We start from the raw sequence: 22669 nt of genomic DNA, 5'->3' as shown, positions 1-22669 counted from the left end.
CACTTGGAGGAGCTGTCGGGGTCTAAAGCACAGGAAAGGCAGATGGAGGTCTAGGTCAACAGCCGGCCGGTCCTTATCCTCCCGGGAGGGAAGCCCAATCTGGAGAGGCCTGAGGTTAAAGACCTGGGACAGGACAGAGGAACAACATAGACCACCAACAACAGATATTATCCTGCTGAAACATTACCAACATAACACATGACAATAGAAGAGAGAAACATGATGTGGTCCTGTATGGCTCAATTGGTAGAGCATGGCGCTAAATGGCATATAGTACAGTTTAATAATGCACATATATCAAAGCGAGATGAAGAGAAAAACAGTTGGCTCACCACATGAAGTTGCCCAGGTGGGGGAATGGGCACCAGCGCCAGCTTGGCTGAAAACTCCTTCACCCTCTCCTCAAAGTCCCCCATCCAACTGGGCTTGAGCTGGGTCAAGAGACTGGGAGGGACGCCGTTCAGTAAAAATATTAACATAAAAAGGTCAATAGGTGCCTAAGATGAGTAAACTGATCATTGACACATGATGATGGCCCAAGTCTGGCTGGATTTAGTTTGATATGTACCGTTTGGTATTCTCTTCCGGTATTTACTTGAACAGACACAAAGACCTAGAGGAGTAGGAGAACAGTGAATTGTTCTCACCATGACAGGCAGTCCCGGAGAGCGTTGTAGTAAGGATATTTAGAGATAACACAGATGCCGTATGCCGTGTAGAGATTGGGCGACTTGGAGGACGACAGGTGGCCATTTTGGTGCCCAACATCCTGAAAAAACTGAGAAGAAAACAACCAATCAGTGACCAATGACCAGATGAGGATCTCTGGAATGGTGAAATTACTGTAGGTCTACTATGTCATGTGTCCTTCTAAACCAGGGGTGTCAAACTCATTCCATGGAAGGCCTAGTGTCTGCAGGTCTTTGGTTTTTCCTTTCAATTAAGACCAAGACAACCAGGTGAGGAGAGTTCCTTACTAATTAGTGATCTTATTTCATCAATCAGGTACAAGGGAAGAGTGAAAACCCGCAGACACTCGGCCCTCCGTGGAATGAGTTTAACATGTGTTCTAAACAATAGACAGACAGGTAATACACATACCTGCATTTTTAGTGCAGGATGGCATTTATTGGGATGACTCATGTACTGGAGGCAGCTCTGCAGGGTAGTCACTAGCTGGCACAGCCACAAAGTCATTAAAATCGGATTTTAAAACTTCTTTGGGATAGGGGGCAGCATTTTCACTTTTGGATGAATAGCGTGCCCAGAGTGAACTGCCTCCTACTCAGTCCCAGATGCTAATATATGCATATTATTATTAGTATTGGATAGAAAACACTATGAAGTTTCTAAAACTGTTTGAATGATGTCTGTGAGTATAACAGAACTCATATGGCAGGCAAAAACCTGAGAAAAAAATCCAAACAGGAAGTATGAAATATGAAGTTTGTCATTTTTGAACTCAGCCCCTATCAAATACACAGTGGGAAATAGGTCATTTTGCACTTCCTAAGGCTTCCACTAGATGTCAACACTCTTTAGAATGTTGTTTCAGGCTTCTCCTGTGAAGGGGGGCCGAATGAGAGGGGAATGAGTCAGAGGTCTGGCAGCAGCCTCGATCTCAGTCACGCGCATTCACATGAGGTAGCTCTCGTTTCATTGCTTTCCTAGACAATGGAATTGTCCGGTTGTCACATTGAGCATTTATGATAAAAACATCCGAAAGATTGATTCTATACAAAGTTTGATACGTTTCTACGACCAGTAATATAACTTTTTGAACTTTTCGTCCGATGTTCGGCTGGACCTGAACGTGCGTTTGGATTTGTTTACCAAACGCCCTAACAAAAGTAGCTATTTGGTCATGAATTATTAACTTTATCGAACAAATCAAACATTTATTGTGGAACTGGGATTCCTGGGAGTGCATTCTGATGAAGATCATAGAAGGTAAGTGAATATTTATAATGCTATTTCTGACTTCTGTTGACTGCGCAACATGGAGGATATTTCTTTTGGCTGGTTTGGGCTCTGAGCTCCGTACTCAGATTATTGCATGGTATGCTTTTTCGTAAAGTTTTTTTTAAAATCTGACACAGCGGTTGCATTAACCTCTTGAAGCTAGGGGGCACTATTTTAGGTTTGGAAAAATAACGTTCCCAAAGTAAACGGCCTATTTCTTAGGACCAGATGCTAGAATATGTATATAATTGACAGATTAGGATAGAAAACACTCTAAAGTTTCCAAAACTGTCAAAATATTGTCTGAGAGTATAACAGAACTGATATTGCAGGCGAAACCCTGAGAAAAATCTAACCAGGAAGTGGCTTCTATTTTGAAAACTCCATGTTCCATAGCCTCCCATTGCTCCATTTAAAAGGGATATCAACCATATTCCTTTTCCTATCGCTTCCTCAAGGTGTCAGTCTTCAGACATAGTTTCAGGCTTTTATTTTGAAGAATGAGCGTGAACGACCACATTGCGTAAGTGGACAGGTGGAGGCTCTCAGTGTGAATTGTGTGCAAAAGAGAAAGGTGGCCATTGTTACTCCCGGTCCTAGTGAAAAGCCAACTGTCCCGGTTGATATATTATCGAATAGATATTTGAAAAACACCCCCGAGGATTGATTACAAAAAAAGTCTGACATGTTTCTGTGGACATTATGGATATAATTTGGAATTTTTGTCTGGCAAAGTGGAAATCTCTCAGCTCTGCCTCCAGGACAAGATTCATCCCAATAAATGTCAACCTGCATTTTAAGTAGATTTCTAACTCAGCAGTGAACAGGAAACCTGTCCATAAAAGGCTTCAGATGTCCATGTTTGTAATCAATCCATCTTTTGATTATCTAAACCTAGCTAATATAGGTTACATGCCCAGGGAATGTAACAGTAAGCCCCCTTGTTTAAACCATTTTCTTTCCAAGAATCCAAAGCATTCCAATTGGCATGAATAAAGCTCAGCTGGTGAGCCGTCTCACCTGTATAGGCCTGTAGTACTGCACCACTACAGCATGTGTCCTGTTCCCAAAGACATCAGTAAACACCAGGTAATGGTACGAGTCTTCTCTCTGCTCGCTGGCTATCTGAAGACCACCTGGTCAATGGAAGAATACCGACAAGGTCTCACTTAAGCATGACAAGAGGAATCACATCACTGCTTCATATACAGTTGTGTGTGATAATCAGAACATAGATAATCAGCTCATAGTGTATGTGCCATGTTTTGTCCTAATTTGATGGATTTAATTTACTAGACAGGGATATCGTACAGTAATCAACATCTCAATACTAAAGGTATATGGGATTTAGCTAGACAGCTAGTTTTCATCCATCCTTGTCTAGCTATTTCACTATAATGATTCTAGTTTGAATCAAAACGGCGACTTCGACATCACGCTGTGTCACCTGGGAAGCAGAGTTGAGGCAGGGCGATGAGGTCCAGGTCCTTGGGGACACTGATGTCCTCTGTGGTGGTGCTGCCTCCATCGCTACCCTTGGCTGTCTCTCCGTTAGCTATTCCAGCCCTCTCCTTCTTCTTCTTGATGAAGGAGCGCCTCCTCTGGACCCTGCTGAAGGCCGGGGCATGACCATGGATCTCGCTACTCACACTCTCCTTGGTCACAAAAGGTGGGGCGTGAACCTGTAGTACCTCTGCCCCCAACAGGGGAAGCTCTTTGATTTTGCCCTGTTGATGGGACTGGCAGGAAGTGGAAACATTTTCAATATGTAACATGCTGTACAAAACATACATAGACCTACATATGATGTGTATAAGTATGTTTCTTACATTTACTTTAAGGGACTTGCTCAAGGACACCGGCAGATTTTTCACCTAGTCGGCACAGGGATTCAAACCAGCAACCTTCTGGTTACTGGCCCAATGCTCTTAACCACTATTCCACAGTGTTCTTATTGATATGATGTGGTGGTAGCCTAAGCCCACAATAACCAATGTGTTGCAAAAACAACAGTGTATGCCCCCACTATGTATCAGTCCATTGATTGAGTCAGCAGTACCTACCTGATGGACTTCCCTGAGTTTATCGTTGGCTGCTCCAACCACTACACAAGCCTCCAGCAGTCCAGAGGGAATATCTGCCATATAAAGCCTAGACAACAGCAGAGCCTAGACAACAGCAGAGCCTAGACAACAGCAGAGCCTAGACAACAGCAGAGCCTAGACAACAGCAGAGCCTAAACAACAGCAGAGCCGGCCAGATACCACAGAGTGTGTGTCTACCAAGCTGTCTGGTTACAGCATTGTCTTCTGTTTGGAGTCCAACAGGTGGCGTCACTCCTTCGTAACACTCCTCCTATATAACGTAAGATCAACCGAGTGTGGACAGAGTCACACCATCTGACGTGAAGCAATGGTGTCTGTCTACAGTCCATACATCCAGACTAGAGTCAGAATGCTAGGCGTCCTGCTTCTTCCACCTCTTTCTTCACCTTCACAGGACCCATCTGGATCAGAACCACCTAGAGAAAAGGCCCATCTCAGTAGAATCATCCAGACGATGACCTCAGGTCTAGGAAATGACAGACAGACATGAGTCAGTTAGGTTAGTCATTCTATAAGCCACTGAGATGCTTGACTGCCGGCCTGGCAGTCGCTACACTCCACCAAACACATTGTCATCCCACCAGATGTTGGGGCCTGATCACTCAGGCAGATAACCACAAACACATCCTTAAAATGTTTAAAATGCATCTGAAGCTCAGGGGAGAAAAATCAAGAAACAGTTGTTACCGTAACTTGACAAAAGATTCATCTGAAAGTCTAAACCTGATAGTTCCCGTAAATGCAAACCAGAACTGTTTAGAGTTTAACCTCAAACTACCCAAGAAAGTGTTTCCCAAACTCTGTCCTCAGGACCACATTTTGTTTTTTTCCCTAAGCACTACAGAACAGATTCAAACTTGATGATTTAAATCAGCTGTGTAATGTTAGGGCAAAAAACTAAAACGTGCACCCCTTGGGGCCCTGAGGACAGAGTTTGGGAAACGCTGACCTAAGACATGTTTTCCTCATATCTTCGCCTACCTATTTTCCTCTACTGTTGGCTATGGTAGAGAAGAGATAGGCCTTCACTGAGGCCTTCACTGATGACTCACGGATGTAGGTTACACAAAGGAGCCATTCTAGGAGTGAAGATTTCTAGGTATAGTTTTTCCTCAGAACAAATAACCGACGTTACACATTCCTCTGCGGACTGTGTTTCGAAGCCTCAGATGGTGAATTACAATCTGTCTGCATTCTTCTGTCCACATGAAGATGTCAGACATGTATAGCTCACATCAGTTATTCACACAGTGTAAAAAACAGCATTCCACAGGAATACTGGCCCATGTTGACTCCAATGCTTCCCACAGTTGTGTCAAGTTTGCTGGATGTCCTTTGGGTGGTGGACCATTTTTGATACTATCCTGTTGCCTAGTCCCCTTACCCCTAAACATATCTACCACCATCACTCCAGTATCTCTGCACATGTAATCATTGTATTGGAACTGACAAATATTTCCTGTATATAGTATGCTTACTTTGTGTTTCATATTTATCACTCTTATTTTTCATGTTTTTTTTTTCTAGTAATACACTTACTGATTATTGTGTTGTTGGGTTTTGAGTTTGCAAGAAAGGCATTTCACTGTACTTGTGCATGTGACATTAAAACTTGATTCACCTGGTCAGTCACGGAAAGGGCAGATTTTCATAATGCTTTGTACACTCAGTGCATGTCATAGGCTTGTATCAGTATTGATGCATAAGCATAGCTAGATCAGTTCTCAGTAAATCTTACTTACACACTGCTGTCAGTACTACTGCTGCTGCTACTACCACTACAAATAGGGGTGGTGTCATGTAAAAAGCTCACAATTGATTATAATTGGCTGTGATTGTGATGTCAAAGACTGAAAAGGCTCAGCTTGAGAATTCTCACGCTTCTGCCACAGAGTTTCTAAACCCAGAGGTGCAACATCACGAGACTTCCGGGAATGCTAGCGAAACAGACCAATAAGATTGGCACGTGGTAATTTTTACGTTGTGACAATATTTCCGGCATGTGTTATAACGGTGAAAAAGCTCACAGTCAATCATAATCATCGATTATGAGCCATTTCACCCGTTGAGCTTTTTCACATTACAAGCAGCAGGTAGCCTGGAGTTTAGAGCGCTGGGCCAGTAACCAAATGTTTGCTGTTTCGAAATACCGGAGCTGACAAGGTAAAGGAAAAAAACGAGATCTATATATATATATATATACACACAATGGCTTGCGAAAGTATTCAACCCCCTTTGCATTTTTCCAATTTTGGTGCCTTACAACCTAGAATTAAAATAAATATTTTGGGGGTTTGTATCATTTGATTTACACAACATGCCTACCACTTTGAAGATGCAAAATATGTTTTATTGTGAAACAAACAAGACAAGAAAACAAACAAAAGAACTTGAGCGTGCATAACTATTCACCCCCCCAAAGTCAATACTTTGTAGAGCCACCTTTTGCAGCAATTACAGCTGCAAGTCTCTTGGGGTATGTCTCTATAAACTTGTCACATCTAGCCTCTGGGATTTTGCCCACTCTTCAAGACAAAACTGGTCCAGCTCCTTCAAGTTGGAGAGTGTAATATCTGAAAATGTAGCTAGCTAACGCTAGACAATATTACCTGTATACGTCATCATGCATGATGGACCCGTCTCCCTGTCAGGATGCCATACCACGGTGGCACTTAGTTTGAAGATGTAATCTGGAGACAGGTGTTTTCTCCATCTCTTTAGCGATCATACTCTAATTCCACTGACTTAAAGACTTGATCCTACAGAAAGTGGAGAGCAAAACGTATGCAGCTCCACTACACAATACTTTTTTTATTTTTATCTGGATTAGCAACACAGACTGATGACTAACAGTAGTTTAAGTTGGCTCAATTAGGAAAATCAACAACTCTTCAGAATGACATGCTCATGACTGTTGATATTCCCAGGGTTCCACTTGTGTACAGCAAATTATTTTACCTTTATTTAACCAGGTAGGCCAGTTGAGAACAAGTTCTCATTTACAACTGCGACCTGGCCAAGATAAAGAAAAGCAGTGTGACACAACCAGAGTTACACATGGAATAAACAAACAGTCAATAATACAATAGAGAAAGTCTATATACAGTGTGTGCAAATGAGGTAGGATAAGGGGGGTGAGGTAATAAATAGGCTATAGTGGCAAAATTATTACAGTATGGCAAATTAAACACTGGGGTGCAAAGAAGCAAAATAAATAACCAATATGGTGATGAGGAAGATGGATGGGCTATTTATAAATTGGCTATGTACAGGTGCAGTAATCTGTGAGTTGCTCTGATAGCTGGTGCTTAAAACTAGTGAGGGAGATATTTGCAGTTCGTTCCAGTCATTGGCAGCAGAGAACTGAAAGGAAAGGCGACCAAAGGAGGAATTGGATTTGGGGGTGAGCAGTGAAATATACCTGCTGGAGCGCATGCTGTGGGTGGTTGCTGCTATGGTGACCAGTGAGCTGAGATAAGGCAGGGCTTTACCTAGCAACGACTTCTAGATGACCTGGAGCCAGTGGGTTTGGCGATGGATATGAAGCGAGGGCCAGCCAATGAGAGCGTACAGGTGGCAGTGGTGGGTAGTATATGGGGCTTTGATGACAAAACGGATGGCACTGATAGACTGCATTCAATTTGCTGAGTAGAGTGTTGGAGGCTATTTTGTAAATGACGTCGCCGAAGTCAAGGATCGGTAGGATAGTCAGTTTTATTAGGGCCTTTCCTTCCAGTTCTCTGCTGCCAATGACTGGAACGAACTGCAAAAATAACTAAAGCTGGAGACCCATATTTGGGTCTGGGGCGGCAGGGTAGCCTAGTGGTTAGAGCGTTGGACTAGTAACCGAAAGGTTGCAAGTTCGAATCCCCGAGCTGACAAGGTACAAATCTGTCCTTCTGCCCCTGAACAGGCCCACTGTTCCTAGGCAGTCATTGAAAATAAGAATTTGTTTTTAACTGACTTGCCTAGTAAAATAAAGGTAAAATTAAATGTTAAAAAAATATCTCCCACACTAACTTCACACACCAGCTGTCAGAGCAGCTCACAGATCATTGCACCTGTACATAGCCCATCCAACTACCTCATCCCCATACTGTATTTATTTATTTCTCTCCTTTGCACCCCAGTATCTCTACTTGCAGAGATACTGGGGGCTGGGTTGCCTAGTGGTTAGAGCATTGGACTAGCAACCGGAAGGTTTCAAGTTCAAATCCCCGAGCTGACAAGGTACAAATCTGTCATTCTGCCCCTGAACAGGCCCACTGTTCCTAGGCGGTCATTGAAAATAACAAGTTGTTCTTAACTGACTTGCCTAGTTAAATAAAGGTAAAATAACATTACGGAGTATTGTGTGTAGATTGATGAAACACATTAAATCAGTTTTAGAATAAGGCTGTAAAGCAACAAAATTTGGAAAAAATACAATGGGTCTGAATACTTTCCAAATGCACAGTGTGTGGGTAGATAGGAGTGGCCACCATCATTCTTAAACAGAAGAAATTTGGAACCACCAAGAGCCTCTCTCCACACACACACAACCAGTCAAAAGTTTGGACACGTTTCTTTATTCTGACTATTTTCTACATTGTAGCATAATAGTGAAGACATCAAAACTATGAAATAACACATGGAATCATGTAGTGACCAAAAAAAGTGTTAAATCAAATATTTTAGATTATTCAAATTAGCCACCCTTTGCTTTGATGTTGCACACTCTCAACCAACTTCATGAAGTAGTCACCTGTAAAGCATTTCAATCCCAAAATCCAGCAAGCGCTATGATGAAATTTGGCTCTCATGAGCTCCATCACAGGAAAGGAAGACCCAGAGCTACCTCTGCTGCAGAGGATAATTTCCTTAGAGTTACCAGCATCAGAACGCAGCCCAAATAAATGCTTCAGAGTTCAAGTAACAGACACATCTCAACATCAACTTTTCAGAGGAGACTGTGTGAATTGCTGCAAAGAAACCACTGCTATAGAACACCAATATGAAGAGACTTGCTTGGGCCAAGAAACACGAGTAATGGACATTAGACTGGTGGAAATCGGTCCTTTGGTCTGATGAGTCCAAATTTGAAATGTTTGGTTCCAACCCGCTGTGTCTTTATGAGACGCAGACCAGGTGAACGGATGATCTCTGTATGTGTGGTTCCCACTGTGAAGCATGGACGAGGTGGGATGGTGCTTTGCTAGTGACACTGATGTATTTAGAATTCAAGGCACACTTAACCAGCATGGCTACCACAGCATTCTGCAGCGATACTCCATCCCATCTGGTTTGCACTTAGTGGGACTATCATTTGTTTTTTAACAGGACAATGACCCAACAAACCTCCAGGCTGTATGACAGCTATTTGACTACAAATAACCCAACCTAAAGCCAATTGAGTCGGACCTAGGGTTGTACATTTTGAGGAATATTCAGAGGTGGAAACTTTCCATGGGAATTAACGGAAATATATGCAAATTAATATTAATACCACTTAAAATGCAGATGTTTTTGCATTGGATATATTTACCAGATCATATGGAGGCAGACACATAAACCTTTTACCTTATGTAGATAATTGCAAATGATTAAATCCTTCAATAAATTTTACGAATTTAACTTTAAATGCCATTTAATCAGCTTCTTGATATGCCACACCTGGTGGCATGCCACACCAATATACCTGGTGGCATTGATATGTCACATCAATATAATCCAGGTGGATGGATTATATTAGCAAAGGAGAAATGCTCACTAAACGGGGTGTAAATAAATTTGTGCACAAAATTTGACAGAAAGAAAAATTCAGCTCATGAAACATAGGACCTACTGTCATGTTTGTCATTTATTGTCATGTCTTGTCCCTGTGCTCCCCATGCTATTCGTTTCCCTCTGCTGGTCTTATTTGGTTCTTTCCCTCCTTCTAGCCCTCTCTCTCCCCCTCCCTCTCTCACTCTCTCGCTCTCTCTTCTCTCTATCGTTCCGTTCCTGCTCCCAGTTGTTCCTATTCCCCTAATCAACACCTGTTCCCGATCCTTTCCCCTGATTAGAGTCCCTATGTATTCCTTTGTGTTCCGTTCCTGTGCCGTCGGTTCTCGTATTGTATTCACCATGCTGTGATTGCGTCCTTTCGTGATTGTGCCCTGTCCTGTCGTGTTTTTTTGCCGTGATTGTGTATCAGTCCCTGTCCTGTCGTGCTTCTGTTTGTGCCTTTTCATCAGAACGCAAGGAATGCGTGTGAGCAGGTGTCTCAGTCATGCCTACAGGGCCTTGGCCGTTCTCCAGTTGTTGTCTAGTTTTAGGTTGTTTGAACAAATTACTTTAAATGGGGAGGCTTCATGTATGCCAAGGTCGGTCCTAACGGATTATTCCATTGTTTCGCACTCTTGCTCCTCTCGTTTTCTGGAGGGACCAGCATGACAGAATGTGGACTCTTTGAAAACTTCCGCAGCAACCATCTCCCGCTCTGGCTTTGAGACTGAGCCCATGCAGCTGGGAGGGAGATCCTAAGGAGAAGGAGCCACCGCCTGTGCCTCTATTCGGAGTTGCTGGTACACGAGGCCAGGAATGGGTTCAGGTCCCTTCATCTAGTCTATCATTGACTCTGGGGCATTCTGGACATGTTCCAGAGTTCTTGCCACCTGTTACTTCCTGGCCTGCCGAGTCCAGAACCTATTTGAACTAGAGAGATTGATCTCCTTCGAGGGACCTTACGTCATTTCACTAGACTTACTGGCCGGGCTCTCGAGAATGGTCTCACAGCTATCTGGGAGGCAAGGGCTGATTGCTCTAACAAATTCCAGAACTTTTGGCTTCAACGGTGTTTCCTCCGTTCGCAACCATTCCTCCTCTGGCTTTGAGCATTCAGATGGATTCCCATCCAGCTGGAGTGATTGGCATTCGACTAAGGAGAGGGAACGGAGCGATCACCAATTTCGCCTTTGCCTCTATTGCGGAGTTGCTGGACATTTTGTTCTTCTGTCCAGTAAGACGTGCCCATTTAAGTGGTACCGGTGAGCCTACTACTCAGGTCCCTTCATCTAGACTATTGTCAGAGGTTGAAGGTCAGTTAGGTTCACGCACTATTTTATGATTGGGAGTGAAATGCTTAGCCCTAGGCGAATGGCGACAGTGGTTGGAGGGGGCGACCGTTCCTTTGTCGTTTGGACAGACCATAAGAATAGTACAGTCAAGAATCGTTGGGCGTTGTATTTTCGCTTTTCGAGTTTGTGATTTCTTACCGTTAGCAAGAACACCAAGCCTGATTCCCTTAGTGTTTAGTTCTTCTGTCAGTTCTACTGATCCCGAGGGGGGAAGTTCGCCAGGGTTACAGTCTGGGGAATTGCACTCACGCACATTAGTATTTGGTAGCATTGGCTGTTCTTCAGTGGGCTCACTCTGCCAAGTTAGCTGGTCATCCCGGTGTTCGAGGCACTCTTGCGCTTATTTTTCTATTCGCCAGCGCTATGATGTTTGGTGGCCGACTCAGGACCGTTCCTTTGTCGTTTGGACACATAAGCTTGAGTACATCCGTTTCGACTTAATGGCTGCGTGTTCAGACTGCGCGCAGTATCCCGTCTGTTTTTTTCTGCTTCTGCTCCTGGTCTTGCTGGGTCTCAGTCTGTTCCCTGCCATCGCATCTCTCCTGTTCTTGTCCCTGCCCTTGCTGTGTCTCAGTCTGTCCCTAGTTCTCATTTTTTTTTTTAGATAGTTTCCCTTTTTTTACGGTCCTGAGGAGAGGAGTTGGGTTCTTTCTCGGGACGTGCTGGACCGTTTGATCTATGATTTCCTCCGTTGCCGCCAGGATTCCTCCTCGAGTGCGCCAGGAGGCGCTCGGTGAGTGGGGGGGTACTGTCATGTTTGTCATTTATTGTCATGTCTTGTCCCTGTGCTCCCCATGCTATTCGTTTCCCTCTGCTGGTCTTATTTGGTTCTTTCCCTCCTTCTAGCCCTCTCTCTCCCCCTCCCTCTCTCACTCTCTCGCTCTCTCTTCTCTCTATCGTTCCGTTCCTGCTCCCAGCTGTTCCTATTCCCCTAATCATCATTTTGTCTTCCCACACCTGTTCCCGATCCTTTCCCCTGATTAGAGTCCCTATGTATTCCTTTGTGTTCCGTTCCTGTGCCGTCGGTTCCTCGTATTGTATTCACCATGCTGTGATTGCGTTTCGCCCTGTCCTGTCGTGTTTTTGCCGTGATTGTGTATCACCCTGTCCTGTCGTGTTTTGTGCCTTCATCAGACGCTGCGTGTGAGCAGGTGTCTCAGTCGACTACGGCCTGCGCCTACCCGAAGCGACCTGCAGTCTGTGGCCGCTTCTCCAGTTGTTTTCCCCTCTACAAATCTAGAGGATGTCAGTTATTCCGTTTTGAACATTATTAAACTCTGCTTCTGTTAAGTCGCTTTTGGGTCCTCTTTTACCAGCATGACACCTACACTTTAAATGTTGCGTTTATATTCTCTCCCTCACACAGTTGAAATCGGGAAGTTTACATACACCTTAGTGTATTCCTGTCTGTTTTAGGTTGTGGGAGATTATATACATGATTTGATAAAAAAGAGAGAAAGGTACACTTATGGGTTCATAAGTCTATCATTGAATTCAAAGTTCTTGGCCGTGTCGTATTTGAACTGATTGGCCACTACAAGGTCAGTTAGGATCACCACTATTTTAAGAGTGAAATGTCAGAATAGTAGAAGAGAATGATTTATTTCAGCTTTTATTTCTTTCAAAACATTCCCAGTGGTTCAGAAGTTTACATGCACTCAATTAGTATTTGGTAGCATTGCCTTTAAATTGTTTAACTTGGGTCAAACATTTCGGGTAGCCTCCCACAAGCTTCACACAATAAGTTGGGTCAATTTTGGCCCATTCCTCCAGACAGAGTCAGGTTTGTAGGCCTCCTTGCTCGCACACTTTTTCAGTTCAGATGAAGATCAAAGGTTAGTGATTAATGTTCTCTATTTCTTGCTTTTTGTGACTCCTCTCTTTGGCTGGATTATGGGATTTCTGTTGTTTTGAATTTGGCGCCCTGCAATTTCACTGGCTGTTGGCGAGGTGGGACGCTACCGTCCCACATATCTCAGAAAGGTTTTAAGGCGCGTGCACTAAGTCCAGACTAAAAGTCAAATGAAAGTTAGTAGAAACATGCCAAACGATGTTTAAAATCAATCCTCCAGTTGTTTTTGTCATAAATAATAAATAATATTTCAACCGGACAAAAGCTTTGTCAATAGGAAAGGAGATACAAGAAAGGTGCATTCCCGGTCAGGGCCATGGCTGATGAATGTACATTTTCACTGGCCACTGATTGAAAGTGCTGTATCTCCCTTGTTTTTTAGGAGTAAAAGCCTGAAACAACGCCTAAAGACTGGCCACATGTAGAGGAAGCCATAGAGACTGTGAACTGGGTCCTAAGTCTTTGTATGGTGGATAGGCTTCTAATGGAAAAACAGCCTTTCAAAATAATAGTACTTCCCGGTTGGATTTTCCTTGGGTTTTCACCTGCCATATCAATTATGTTATACTCACAGATAATGTTAAGTTTTGTAAACTTTTAGAGTGTTTTCTATCCAAATCTATGAATTATATGCATATCCTATCTTCTGGACCTGAGTAGCAGGCAGTTTAATTTGGGCACACTTTACATCCAAAATTCTGAATGCTGCCCCCTACCCTAGTGAAGTTAAAATTTTAAAAAGTGTTCACTCAGTATTGTTGTAATTGTCATTACTTTAAAAAAATTTAAAAAATTAAAAAACGGCCGATTAAATCGGTATCGGCTTTTTCTGGTCCTCCAATAAATCGATCGACCTCTAATATTAGTGAGTAGAAAACACACACCCAGCCTCTTGTTGTCGTGACGTGTTTGTCATTCATGTGATGACAGCTATTTTATCACATCAACTAACTATGTTTAGTTATTACGGGATTAAATGAATCATGTAACAATTAACTCATTAATAACTTGGGGCACCACGGGAAAAGTTTGTTTAATGAGTTACCGTTTCCCGGATGAACTCAAGAATATCAGAATATATCATTATCATACCAGTCAGCTCAGTTGGTAGAGCATGGCGCTTGTAACGCCAGGGTAGTGGGTTCGATCCCCGGGACCACCAATACGTAGAATGTATGCACACATGACTGTAAGTCGCTTTGGATAAAAGCGTCTGCTAAATGGCATATATTATTATTATATTAATATCTCCTTCATTATCCACCCAATCAAAGGATCTGAGAATTAATCTAGCACCGAAAGCATAAACTACAGCTAGCTATCGCTGCATAAAATGTGGTGAGTAGTTGACTCAACGAGAGAGAAAGATAATTTGTTCAAAACTGACAAACTAATTCCTTCTCAAATTAAGAAGGGAGATATATAGTTTTATTTGTTGCAGCTAGCTAGTTTAGCCTATTCAAACAGAGAGGGATGCTATATTAGCTAGCTGGTTCTGGCTATCCAACACTGGAACTATTCCAAGTCAAGGTAAGCTTTTGGTTTTTATTAAATTATTGCCACCGGGGCCCACCACTTTAACTGCTAAACTGCTTTTTGATTGTAATGCATGATTGTAATGCATGATTGTAGCGGGTTTACGAACGCATTAGATCTAGTAGCTATGTTGACTATAACATTAGCTAATATGGTGACAACAGTGTAAGGCTGTGTGGAGTAGTTACCAGCTATGATATGAAGGTTTGGCTTGGAAAGTTTTTTTTGCCTGGTCACAGACAGCTGAGGTGCTATGCACTTAGGTCCACAAGTGAAGGGATAAGGTGAGAGGAGATTGCGTAGATGCGAGAAGGAATAATACAATGAGCAAATGATCATGCTGTTTGTATGTGGCTGCCATAAAAGTGAACTGTATGTGTGTGTGGGTGATCAGGGGTGTCTTCATTGCTGAGTCGGTTGAAAAACATTTCTTAAAACAGACGCAAACGGAACGGGGGTAAACATACCTGAATTTGTCCAAAAGAAACTTTAGTTTGCAACTGCTGGACTAATGATTACACCCTAGCTTAGATAGATGCAGGCAAGAGTGTGCAAGGCGGTATTGAATGTCACCATCTGTCACCTTGATTACTCCAATTTCTCTCTCGACAACCTCATGATGGGTATAGGGAACATTTGAGTATAATGTAGTAGCTTAACCTATCTATGTTACATTGAACTGGGTGAATGGAATATGAATGACAGTCATCCAATATGCTCTAATAGAAATAAGACTGTGCTCATTAAAAAAAGTTGTCATCTTAAAAACAGCAATGCTTTGGTTATATTACTTCATCTGGTGTACAATGTGTAGCCTAACCTTGTGTAATGAAAAACCCTAGTAGTAATGTTAACCTCTCTCAGAATTCACACTAGGAAAAAATGTAACTTGACAAAACTTGGCAGTTCTGCCCGTTAGAAAGGGTTGAAGGTGCAGTTTCAGAATAGTGATCTATCCAAATGTTGACAAGTAAGACATAGGCTACAGGGTTTCCGTTAGGAAAATGTGAGTGGCACCGGACATTTGCAACATTTAAATTTACCAGACATTTGAGAAATCTCCTGTACCCATATGCATTGGATGCGTAACCTGATCAGGAATCACATTTCAATTATGGTAATTCATATTAACAGAACATGCAAGTTGAAAATGCAATGGTATGCTGTCCTTCTTACTGATTTCTGATGTGCACTTTGAAAAGGTTAGAATAACTGTCCACATTAACTTTTCCTCAGCCAGCAAGACGAGTGACAAACAGCAAAATCAGCCTGTCAATCTACTATCCCCCATAGAAAAGTTTGCATATACTATTGGTCAGCTTGTTGAGAAATAGCCTATTCCAAAACAGACTGTGGTGGGAAGATAAGAGTCCAAATTCATACTAACAGTTGGCCTAGGCTACAAACATACAATTATTTTATAAAGCAATTGGTCTGATGCAACAGATCAGAACAGTTAGCTTAAAATGTTGATAAACTATAATTTCTTCACATATAAGCACAGCAATGCAGTAGTCTTTTGTGCAAATGTTTGTTCCATAATGCAATTAGCAGGAAAACACAATTGTCAAAAGAGCACTGCAGATGTGAGCAGTTTCATGTGACAGATGAAAATATCCCTTCGAAATGTAGAAAGAGAGGAGATCTAATTGGGTACTTTAAAGCAAGGTACAACATGCCTCATAATATGTATTAAAACGTTCAGGTTTTTTTTTAAATTAAAGTATGTTTTCAAAATGCATAGCCTACTGCCTCCAGATCATTACAAAGTGGTGTGCGACACGCTCATGAAGCCTGCCTTCCGTTGCCATTTGAGAAGCTGCAGCAGCTCTCGCCTGTCTGGCAGATATTCCACTCAAGACTGTATGGGTGTGATAAATAAGATACATAATGAATATACTGTAGCCTAAACACGCACCAATTTAATTCCACTAAATTACGCAAATTGACCTATAAGCATGACCCGTCAAATGTATTTACATCGACTGGTATTTCCACAATTGAATAGGCTAAAAAGCAGTAATACCAAATGCTCATTTTATTTACCGGCTGTCCTATTTTAGTATTGGCCAAAATCTGACTATTACTGCCTTATGGAAACCCTGGCACTGTACTACATGACATCAAAAGATGAGTCTTAAAATATGATTTTCCAAATATAAACTTGGCTATGGAGCCCTAATATACAGTACATACAGTATAGTCCAGGGTGCCAAACTTACAGCCCGGTACAATCAGGCCCCTCGGTGGCTTGAGTAAAGCGTATTTTAATTAACTCGGCTCTTTCTGAGTCCTCCTCCTTGGTAGTGTGACAGTCAGCGTGACACTGGTCATTCTAGTTTTCAGGTATGTCGTAGGGGTGTGCCTCAGAGCTTGCTGATAAGGGGATATTTATAGTCTCCTGACAGGTAGACAGATCATTGTCCTAATCTATAAGCGCATGTAGACATCTCATTGAAGACGTGTCATTTTAAACTTAAGAACACAAGGGAAAAAGTGATTACATACGACAGCATACGCTGCATTCAGCTTTGACAATACTCAGTGTTGTAAAGTACTTAAGTAAAAAATACTTTAAAGAACTACTTAAATAGTTTTAGGGGTATCTATACTTTTCTTTACAGTTTATATTTGACAACTTTTACTCCACTATACTCTTAAAGAAAAGAAAGTACTTCTTACTCCATACATTTTCCACGACACCTAAAAGTACTCATTACATTTTGAATGCTTAGCAGGACAGGAACATGGTCCAATTCACACACTTCAAGAGAATATCCCTGGTCATCCCTACTGATCTGGCAGACTCACTAAACACACATGGTTTGTTTGTAAATTATGTCTGAACTGTGAGATGTAGTAGGGAGTTAGGCCAATATTTGACCGTTCAGAGCATAACACATGGTAATTGCCTACAATGAACATAATCCATTGTGCATCTACACTACATGACCAAAAGTATCCAGACACCTGCTCGTCAAAAATCCCATTCCAAAATCATGGGCATTAACATGGAGTTTGTCCCCCCTTTGCTGCTAAAACAGCCTCCACCCTTCTCCACCCTTTCCACTAGATGTTGTAAAATTGCTGCAGGGACTTGCTTCCATTCAGCCACAACATCACTAGTGAGGTCGGGCACTGACGTTGGGTGATTAGCAGTCAGTGTTCCAATTCATCCCAAAGGTGTTCTTAAGGTTTGAGGTCAGGGCTCTGTGCAGGCCAGTCAAGTTCTTCCACACCAATTTCAACAAACCAGTTCTGTATGGACATTGCTTTGTGCATGGGGGAATTTTCATGCTGAAACAGGAAATGGCCTTTCCCAAATTGTTGCCAAAGTTGGAAGCACAGAATATCATTGTATGCAGTAGCGTTAAGATTTTCCTTCACTGGAACTAAGGGGCCTAGCCGGAACGATGAAATACAGCCCCAGACCAGTATTCCTCCTCCATAAAACTTTACAGTTGCACTATGCATTGGGGCAGGTAGTGTTCTCCTACCATCCAACAAACCCAGATTTACCCATCGAACTGCCAGATGTGATTCATCACGTTTCCACTGCTCCAGAGTCTAATGGCGGCGAGCTTTACATCACTCCAGCCCATGCTTGGCATTGCATGGTGATCTTATGGTGCGGCTGCTCGGCCATGGAAACCCATTTCATGAAGCTCCTGACTAACAGTTCTTGCACTGCCCTTGCTTCCAGAAGCAGTTTGAAATTCGGAGTATTGCAATCGAGGACGGACGATTTTTACGAGCTACAGCACTTAGTGGTCCCGTTCTGTGAACTTCTGTGGCCTAACATTTTGCGGCTGAGCCGGTGTTGCTCCTAGATGTTTCCACTTCACAATAACAGCAAACAAATACAGTTGACCGGGCCAGCTCTAGCAGGGCAGAAATTTGATGAACTGACTTGTTGGAAAGGTGGCATCCTATGACAGCACCACGTTGAAAGTCACTGTGCTCTTTAGTAAAGCCATTCTACTGCCAATGTTTGTCTATAGAGATTGCATGGCTGTGTGCTCGATTGATTTTATACACCTGTCAGCAATGGGTGTGGCTGAAATAGCCGAATCCACTAATTTGAAGGGGTGTCCACATATATATAAATATATAGTGTACTTCTCCGGTCTGTGTTTCTTTTACGCCTGCTACATTAGGTTAGTGTGGGGCAGACATGGAGAGAAGAAAGCGCGATCGTGTGGGCATAAAAGCAGCTGTTGCTTCAGAAGGTATTTCTACCTGACAATACATGATCTAAGTGATTGATAGTTGCTAATCAGTAGTCATAAAAGTATGCCTTATGTACTTTGAAGAACTACAAAACGGCCTATTTCTCAGGACCAGATGCTAGAATATGCATATAATTGACAGCTTAGGATAGAAAAAAACTCTAAAGTTTCTGTCAAAATATTGTCTGTGAGTATAACAGAACTGCTATTGCAAGCGAAACCCTGAGGAAAATCAAATCAGGAAGTGCCTCTTATTTTGAAACCGTTGTGTTCCTATGCATCCCTATTGGACATTGAAAGGGATATCAACCAGATTCCTTTTTCTACATATTCCCTAAGGTGTCTACAGCCTTTAGACGTAGTTTCACACCTTTATGTTGAAGAATGAGCGTAAACGACTACATTGCGTAAATGGCCAGCTGAGGGCTCTCAGAGTGATTCTTGCATAAAAGACAGAGGTAGTCATTTTTCCTCTAGCTCCTACTGAAAAGCCAATTGTCCCGGTTGATATATTATCGAATAGATATTTGAAAAACACCTTGAGGATTGATTATAAAAAACGTTTGCCATGTTTCTGTCGATATTAAGGATGTAATTTTGTCGTCGTGACCTCTATTTCCGGTGGATTTCTCAACATAACGTGACCAACAAACGGAGGTATTTTGGGTATAAAAATAATCTTTATGGAACAAAAGGAACATTTGCTGTCTAACTGGGAGCCTCATGAGTGAAAACATCTGAATATCAAAAGGTATTTGATTAATTTGATTGCTTTTCCGATTTTCGTGACCAAGGTTCCTGCTGCTAGCTGGACATAATGCTATGCTAGGCTATCGATAAACTTACACAAACACTTGTCTTTCTTTGGCAGTAAAGCATAATTTCAAAACCTGAGATGACAGGGTGATTAACAAAAGGCCAAACTGTGTTTCACTATATTTCACTCGTGATTTCATGAATATGAATATTTTCTAGTAATATTTTTTGACCGTTGCGCTATGCTAATTAGTGTAGTTGATGACAATTCTCCCGGATGGGTAGTTCCAAGAGGTTTTAAGCAGCAATGGGCAGTCACTACTAGAGGTTGACCAATTAAATCGGAATGGCCAATTAATTAAGGCTGTTTTCATAACAATCGGAAATCGGTATTTTGGAAGCCGATTTGGGCAGATTATTATTTATTTTTTTACATCTTTATTTAATCTTTATTTAACGAGGCAAGTCAGTTAAGAACACATTCTTATTTTCAATGACGGCCTAGGAATGGTGGGTTAATTGCCTTGTTCAGGGGCAGAACGACAGATTTTCACCGTGTCAGCTCGGGGATTCAATCTTGCGACCTTACAGTTAACTAGTCCAACGCTCTAACCACCTGATTACATTGCACTCCACGAGGAGACTGCCTGTTACGCGAATGTAGTAAGCCACGGTAAGTTGCTAGCTAGCATTAAACTTATTTTATGAAAAACAATCAATCATAATCACTAGTTAACTACACATGGTTGATGAAATTACTAGTTTACCTAGCGTGTCCTTCATTGTATATAATCGGTGCGGTGGGTATAGTTGCTCCAATGTGTACCTAACCATAAACATCAATGCCTTTCTTAAAATCAATACACAGAAGTATATATTTTTAAACCTGCATATTTAGCTAAAAGAAATCCAGGTTAGCAGGCAATATTAACCAGGTGAAATTGTGTCACTTCTCTTGCATTCATTGCACGCAGAGTCAGTGTATATGCAACAGTTTGGGCCCCCTAATTTGCTAGAATTTTACGTAATTATGACATAACATTGAAGGCTGTGCAATGTAACAGGAATATTTAGACTTATGGATGCCACCCGTTAGATAAAATACAGTTCTGTATTTCACTGAAAGAATAAACATCTTGTTTTCGAGATGATGGTTTCTGGATTCGACCATATTAATGACCTAAGGCTCGTATTTCTGTGTGTTATCATGTTATGACTAAGTCTATGATTTGATAGAACAGTCTGACTGAGCGATGGTAGGCAGCAGCAGGCTCGTAAGCATTCATTCAAACAGCACTTTCGTGCGTTTGCCAGCAGCAGTTTATGACTTCACTCCCGAGATTAGGCTCGTGTAAGCGATGTGAAATGGCTAGCTAGTTAGCGGGGTGCGTGCTAATAGCGTTTCAAAGGTCACTCGCTCTGAGACTTGGAGCAGTTATTCCCCTTGCTCTGCATGGGTAACGCTGCTTCGAGGGTGGCTGTTGTCGTTGTGTTCCTGGGTCATGCCCAGGAAGGAGCGAGGAGAGGGACGGAAGCTATACTGTTACACTGGCAATACTAAAGTGCCTATAAGAACATCCAATAGTCAAAGGTTAATGAAATACAAATGGTATAGAGAGAAATAGTCCTTTAATTCTTATAATAACTACAACCTAAAACTTCTTACCCGGGAATATTTAAGACTCCTGTTAAAAGGAAGCACCAGCTTTCATATGTTCTCATGTTCTGAGCAAGAAACTTAAACGTTAGCTTTCTTACATGGCACATATTGCACTTTTACTTTCTTCTCCGACACTTTGTTTTTGCATTATTTAAACATGTTTCATTATTTATTTGAGGCTAAATTGATTTTATTGATGTATTATATTAAGTTAAAATAAGTGCTAATTCAGTATTGTTGTAATTGTCATTATTACAAATAAATAAAAATCGTCCGATTAATCGGTATCGGCTCTTTTTGGTCCTCCAATGATCAGTATCGGCGTTGAAAAATCATAATCGGTCAACCTCTAGTCACTACCATCATGGGACTTGTAGGAAGTTTTATCCTGTGTTACAGCAGCATTCCATCCAAATGATCGAAACAAAAATCTGCAGTTATTTTTTCTCAACGGAAAGGCCACAAAAAGCACTAGTCGCTCAGCAGGGTTAAGGGAAAGATTAGCTAACATGTAATTCAGTAGTTGCAAAGTAGCAAGTAGTTGAAAAGTTACTAATGAGCTAAAAAAAATGTAAAATGTCCGTGGTTTTTGCTTTAAGTAACCCCTCTTATGTAACCATCCCAAACATAACACATCATACTAATTTTGTTATTCCAGATGTACTTTTACTATGTTTACGTCTCGTCTGAGACCAGGCTGGACTATCAGTGACTGACAGAAAAACTGCTAATGCACAACCAAATTTCGAAATGCCACATTCTGTATCATAATTACGTTATTCTAACTCGCAACAGTAAGTTGAGAGCCCAATTGAGTTCCTAAAAAACGAGAGAAAGGGGCAACCACCAGTTGCCCATCCCTGCAATAGGGTTTATATATCAAATATAACATATAGTTAGCTAGCTGAATAAAATCAACTCCATAGTGAAGGAAACAGGAGTTGAGTTTAATCAGCGAACATACTCAGCGAACAAAAGCTAGCGCTTTTATGACACGTGTAGAAAACAAGACATCACCAACCTCTATTCAATCGGTTATTTTTCATCGGTGTCTTTGTTGGAGAAATAACGAAGGCGTCAAATCCTGCTTAATTGGGGATAACCTGCACACGTAGCTCTACACAGCTCGCTGACGATTCCACCAGTGAATGGTCGTTCGCGAACGGCTATTCTTGAGTGGCTCTTTTGTGGTGAATGTCTCGAAGCGAATCGCATTGGCGAAAGAGCCGTGTATTTGACTCCCTGATGTGCATACTGCTAATACTGCTTTATGAGCTCAAAACGTTTTTCTGCAGATAAGTTACAACATAATGATCTAAAAATAGTGAATCCTCACTGCAGAAACAATAAATAGTCCAATCAGGTCCCCGCTAATTTGTTTCAGTGCGTAAAAAATATGTACTTGTTTTTTTTGCAGGCCATATAATATTTTGGCCAGGTGAATTAACATTTTATTTGAGCAAGCATTTCAC

The 22669-nt window shown here is 41.8% G+C and overlaps 1 protein-coding gene across 1 annotated transcript in view; it reads right to left on the bottom strand.

Moving 5' to 3' along the window:
• The window catches only part of LOC124044335 (DENN domain-containing protein 3-like), a 48955-nt gene extending 26538 nt beyond the window's left edge, over positions 1–22417 (bottom strand). Inside the window, exons 1-7 of the mRNA XM_046363993.1 lie at positions 22219–22417; positions 4026–4533; positions 3410–3701; positions 2983–3098; positions 648–778; positions 333–444; positions 4–123 (exon numbers count right to left, since the gene is read on the bottom strand). Coding sequence (XP_046219949.1) covers positions 4–123; positions 333–444; positions 648–778; positions 2983–3098; positions 3410–3701; positions 4026–4106 — 852 coding nt within the window. The 5' untranslated portion in view covers positions 4107–4533; positions 22219–22417. The remainder of the gene's footprint in view (positions 1–3; positions 124–332; positions 445–647; positions 779–2982; positions 3099–3409; positions 3702–4025; positions 4534–22218) is intronic.
• Between the last annotated feature and the right edge of the window lie 252 nt (positions 22418–22669).

Source organism: Oncorhynchus gorbuscha, linkage group LG09 (genome assembly GCF_021184085.1).
Source record: "Oncorhynchus gorbuscha isolate QuinsamMale2020 ecotype Even-year linkage group LG09, OgorEven_v1.0, whole genome shotgun sequence".
Classification (NCBI taxonomy): domain Eukaryota; kingdom Metazoa; phylum Chordata; class Actinopteri; order Salmoniformes; family Salmonidae; genus Oncorhynchus; species Oncorhynchus gorbuscha.
The sequence above is the reverse complement of the archived record's forward strand: the minus strand, read 5'-3'. Positions and strand labels throughout refer to the sequence as shown.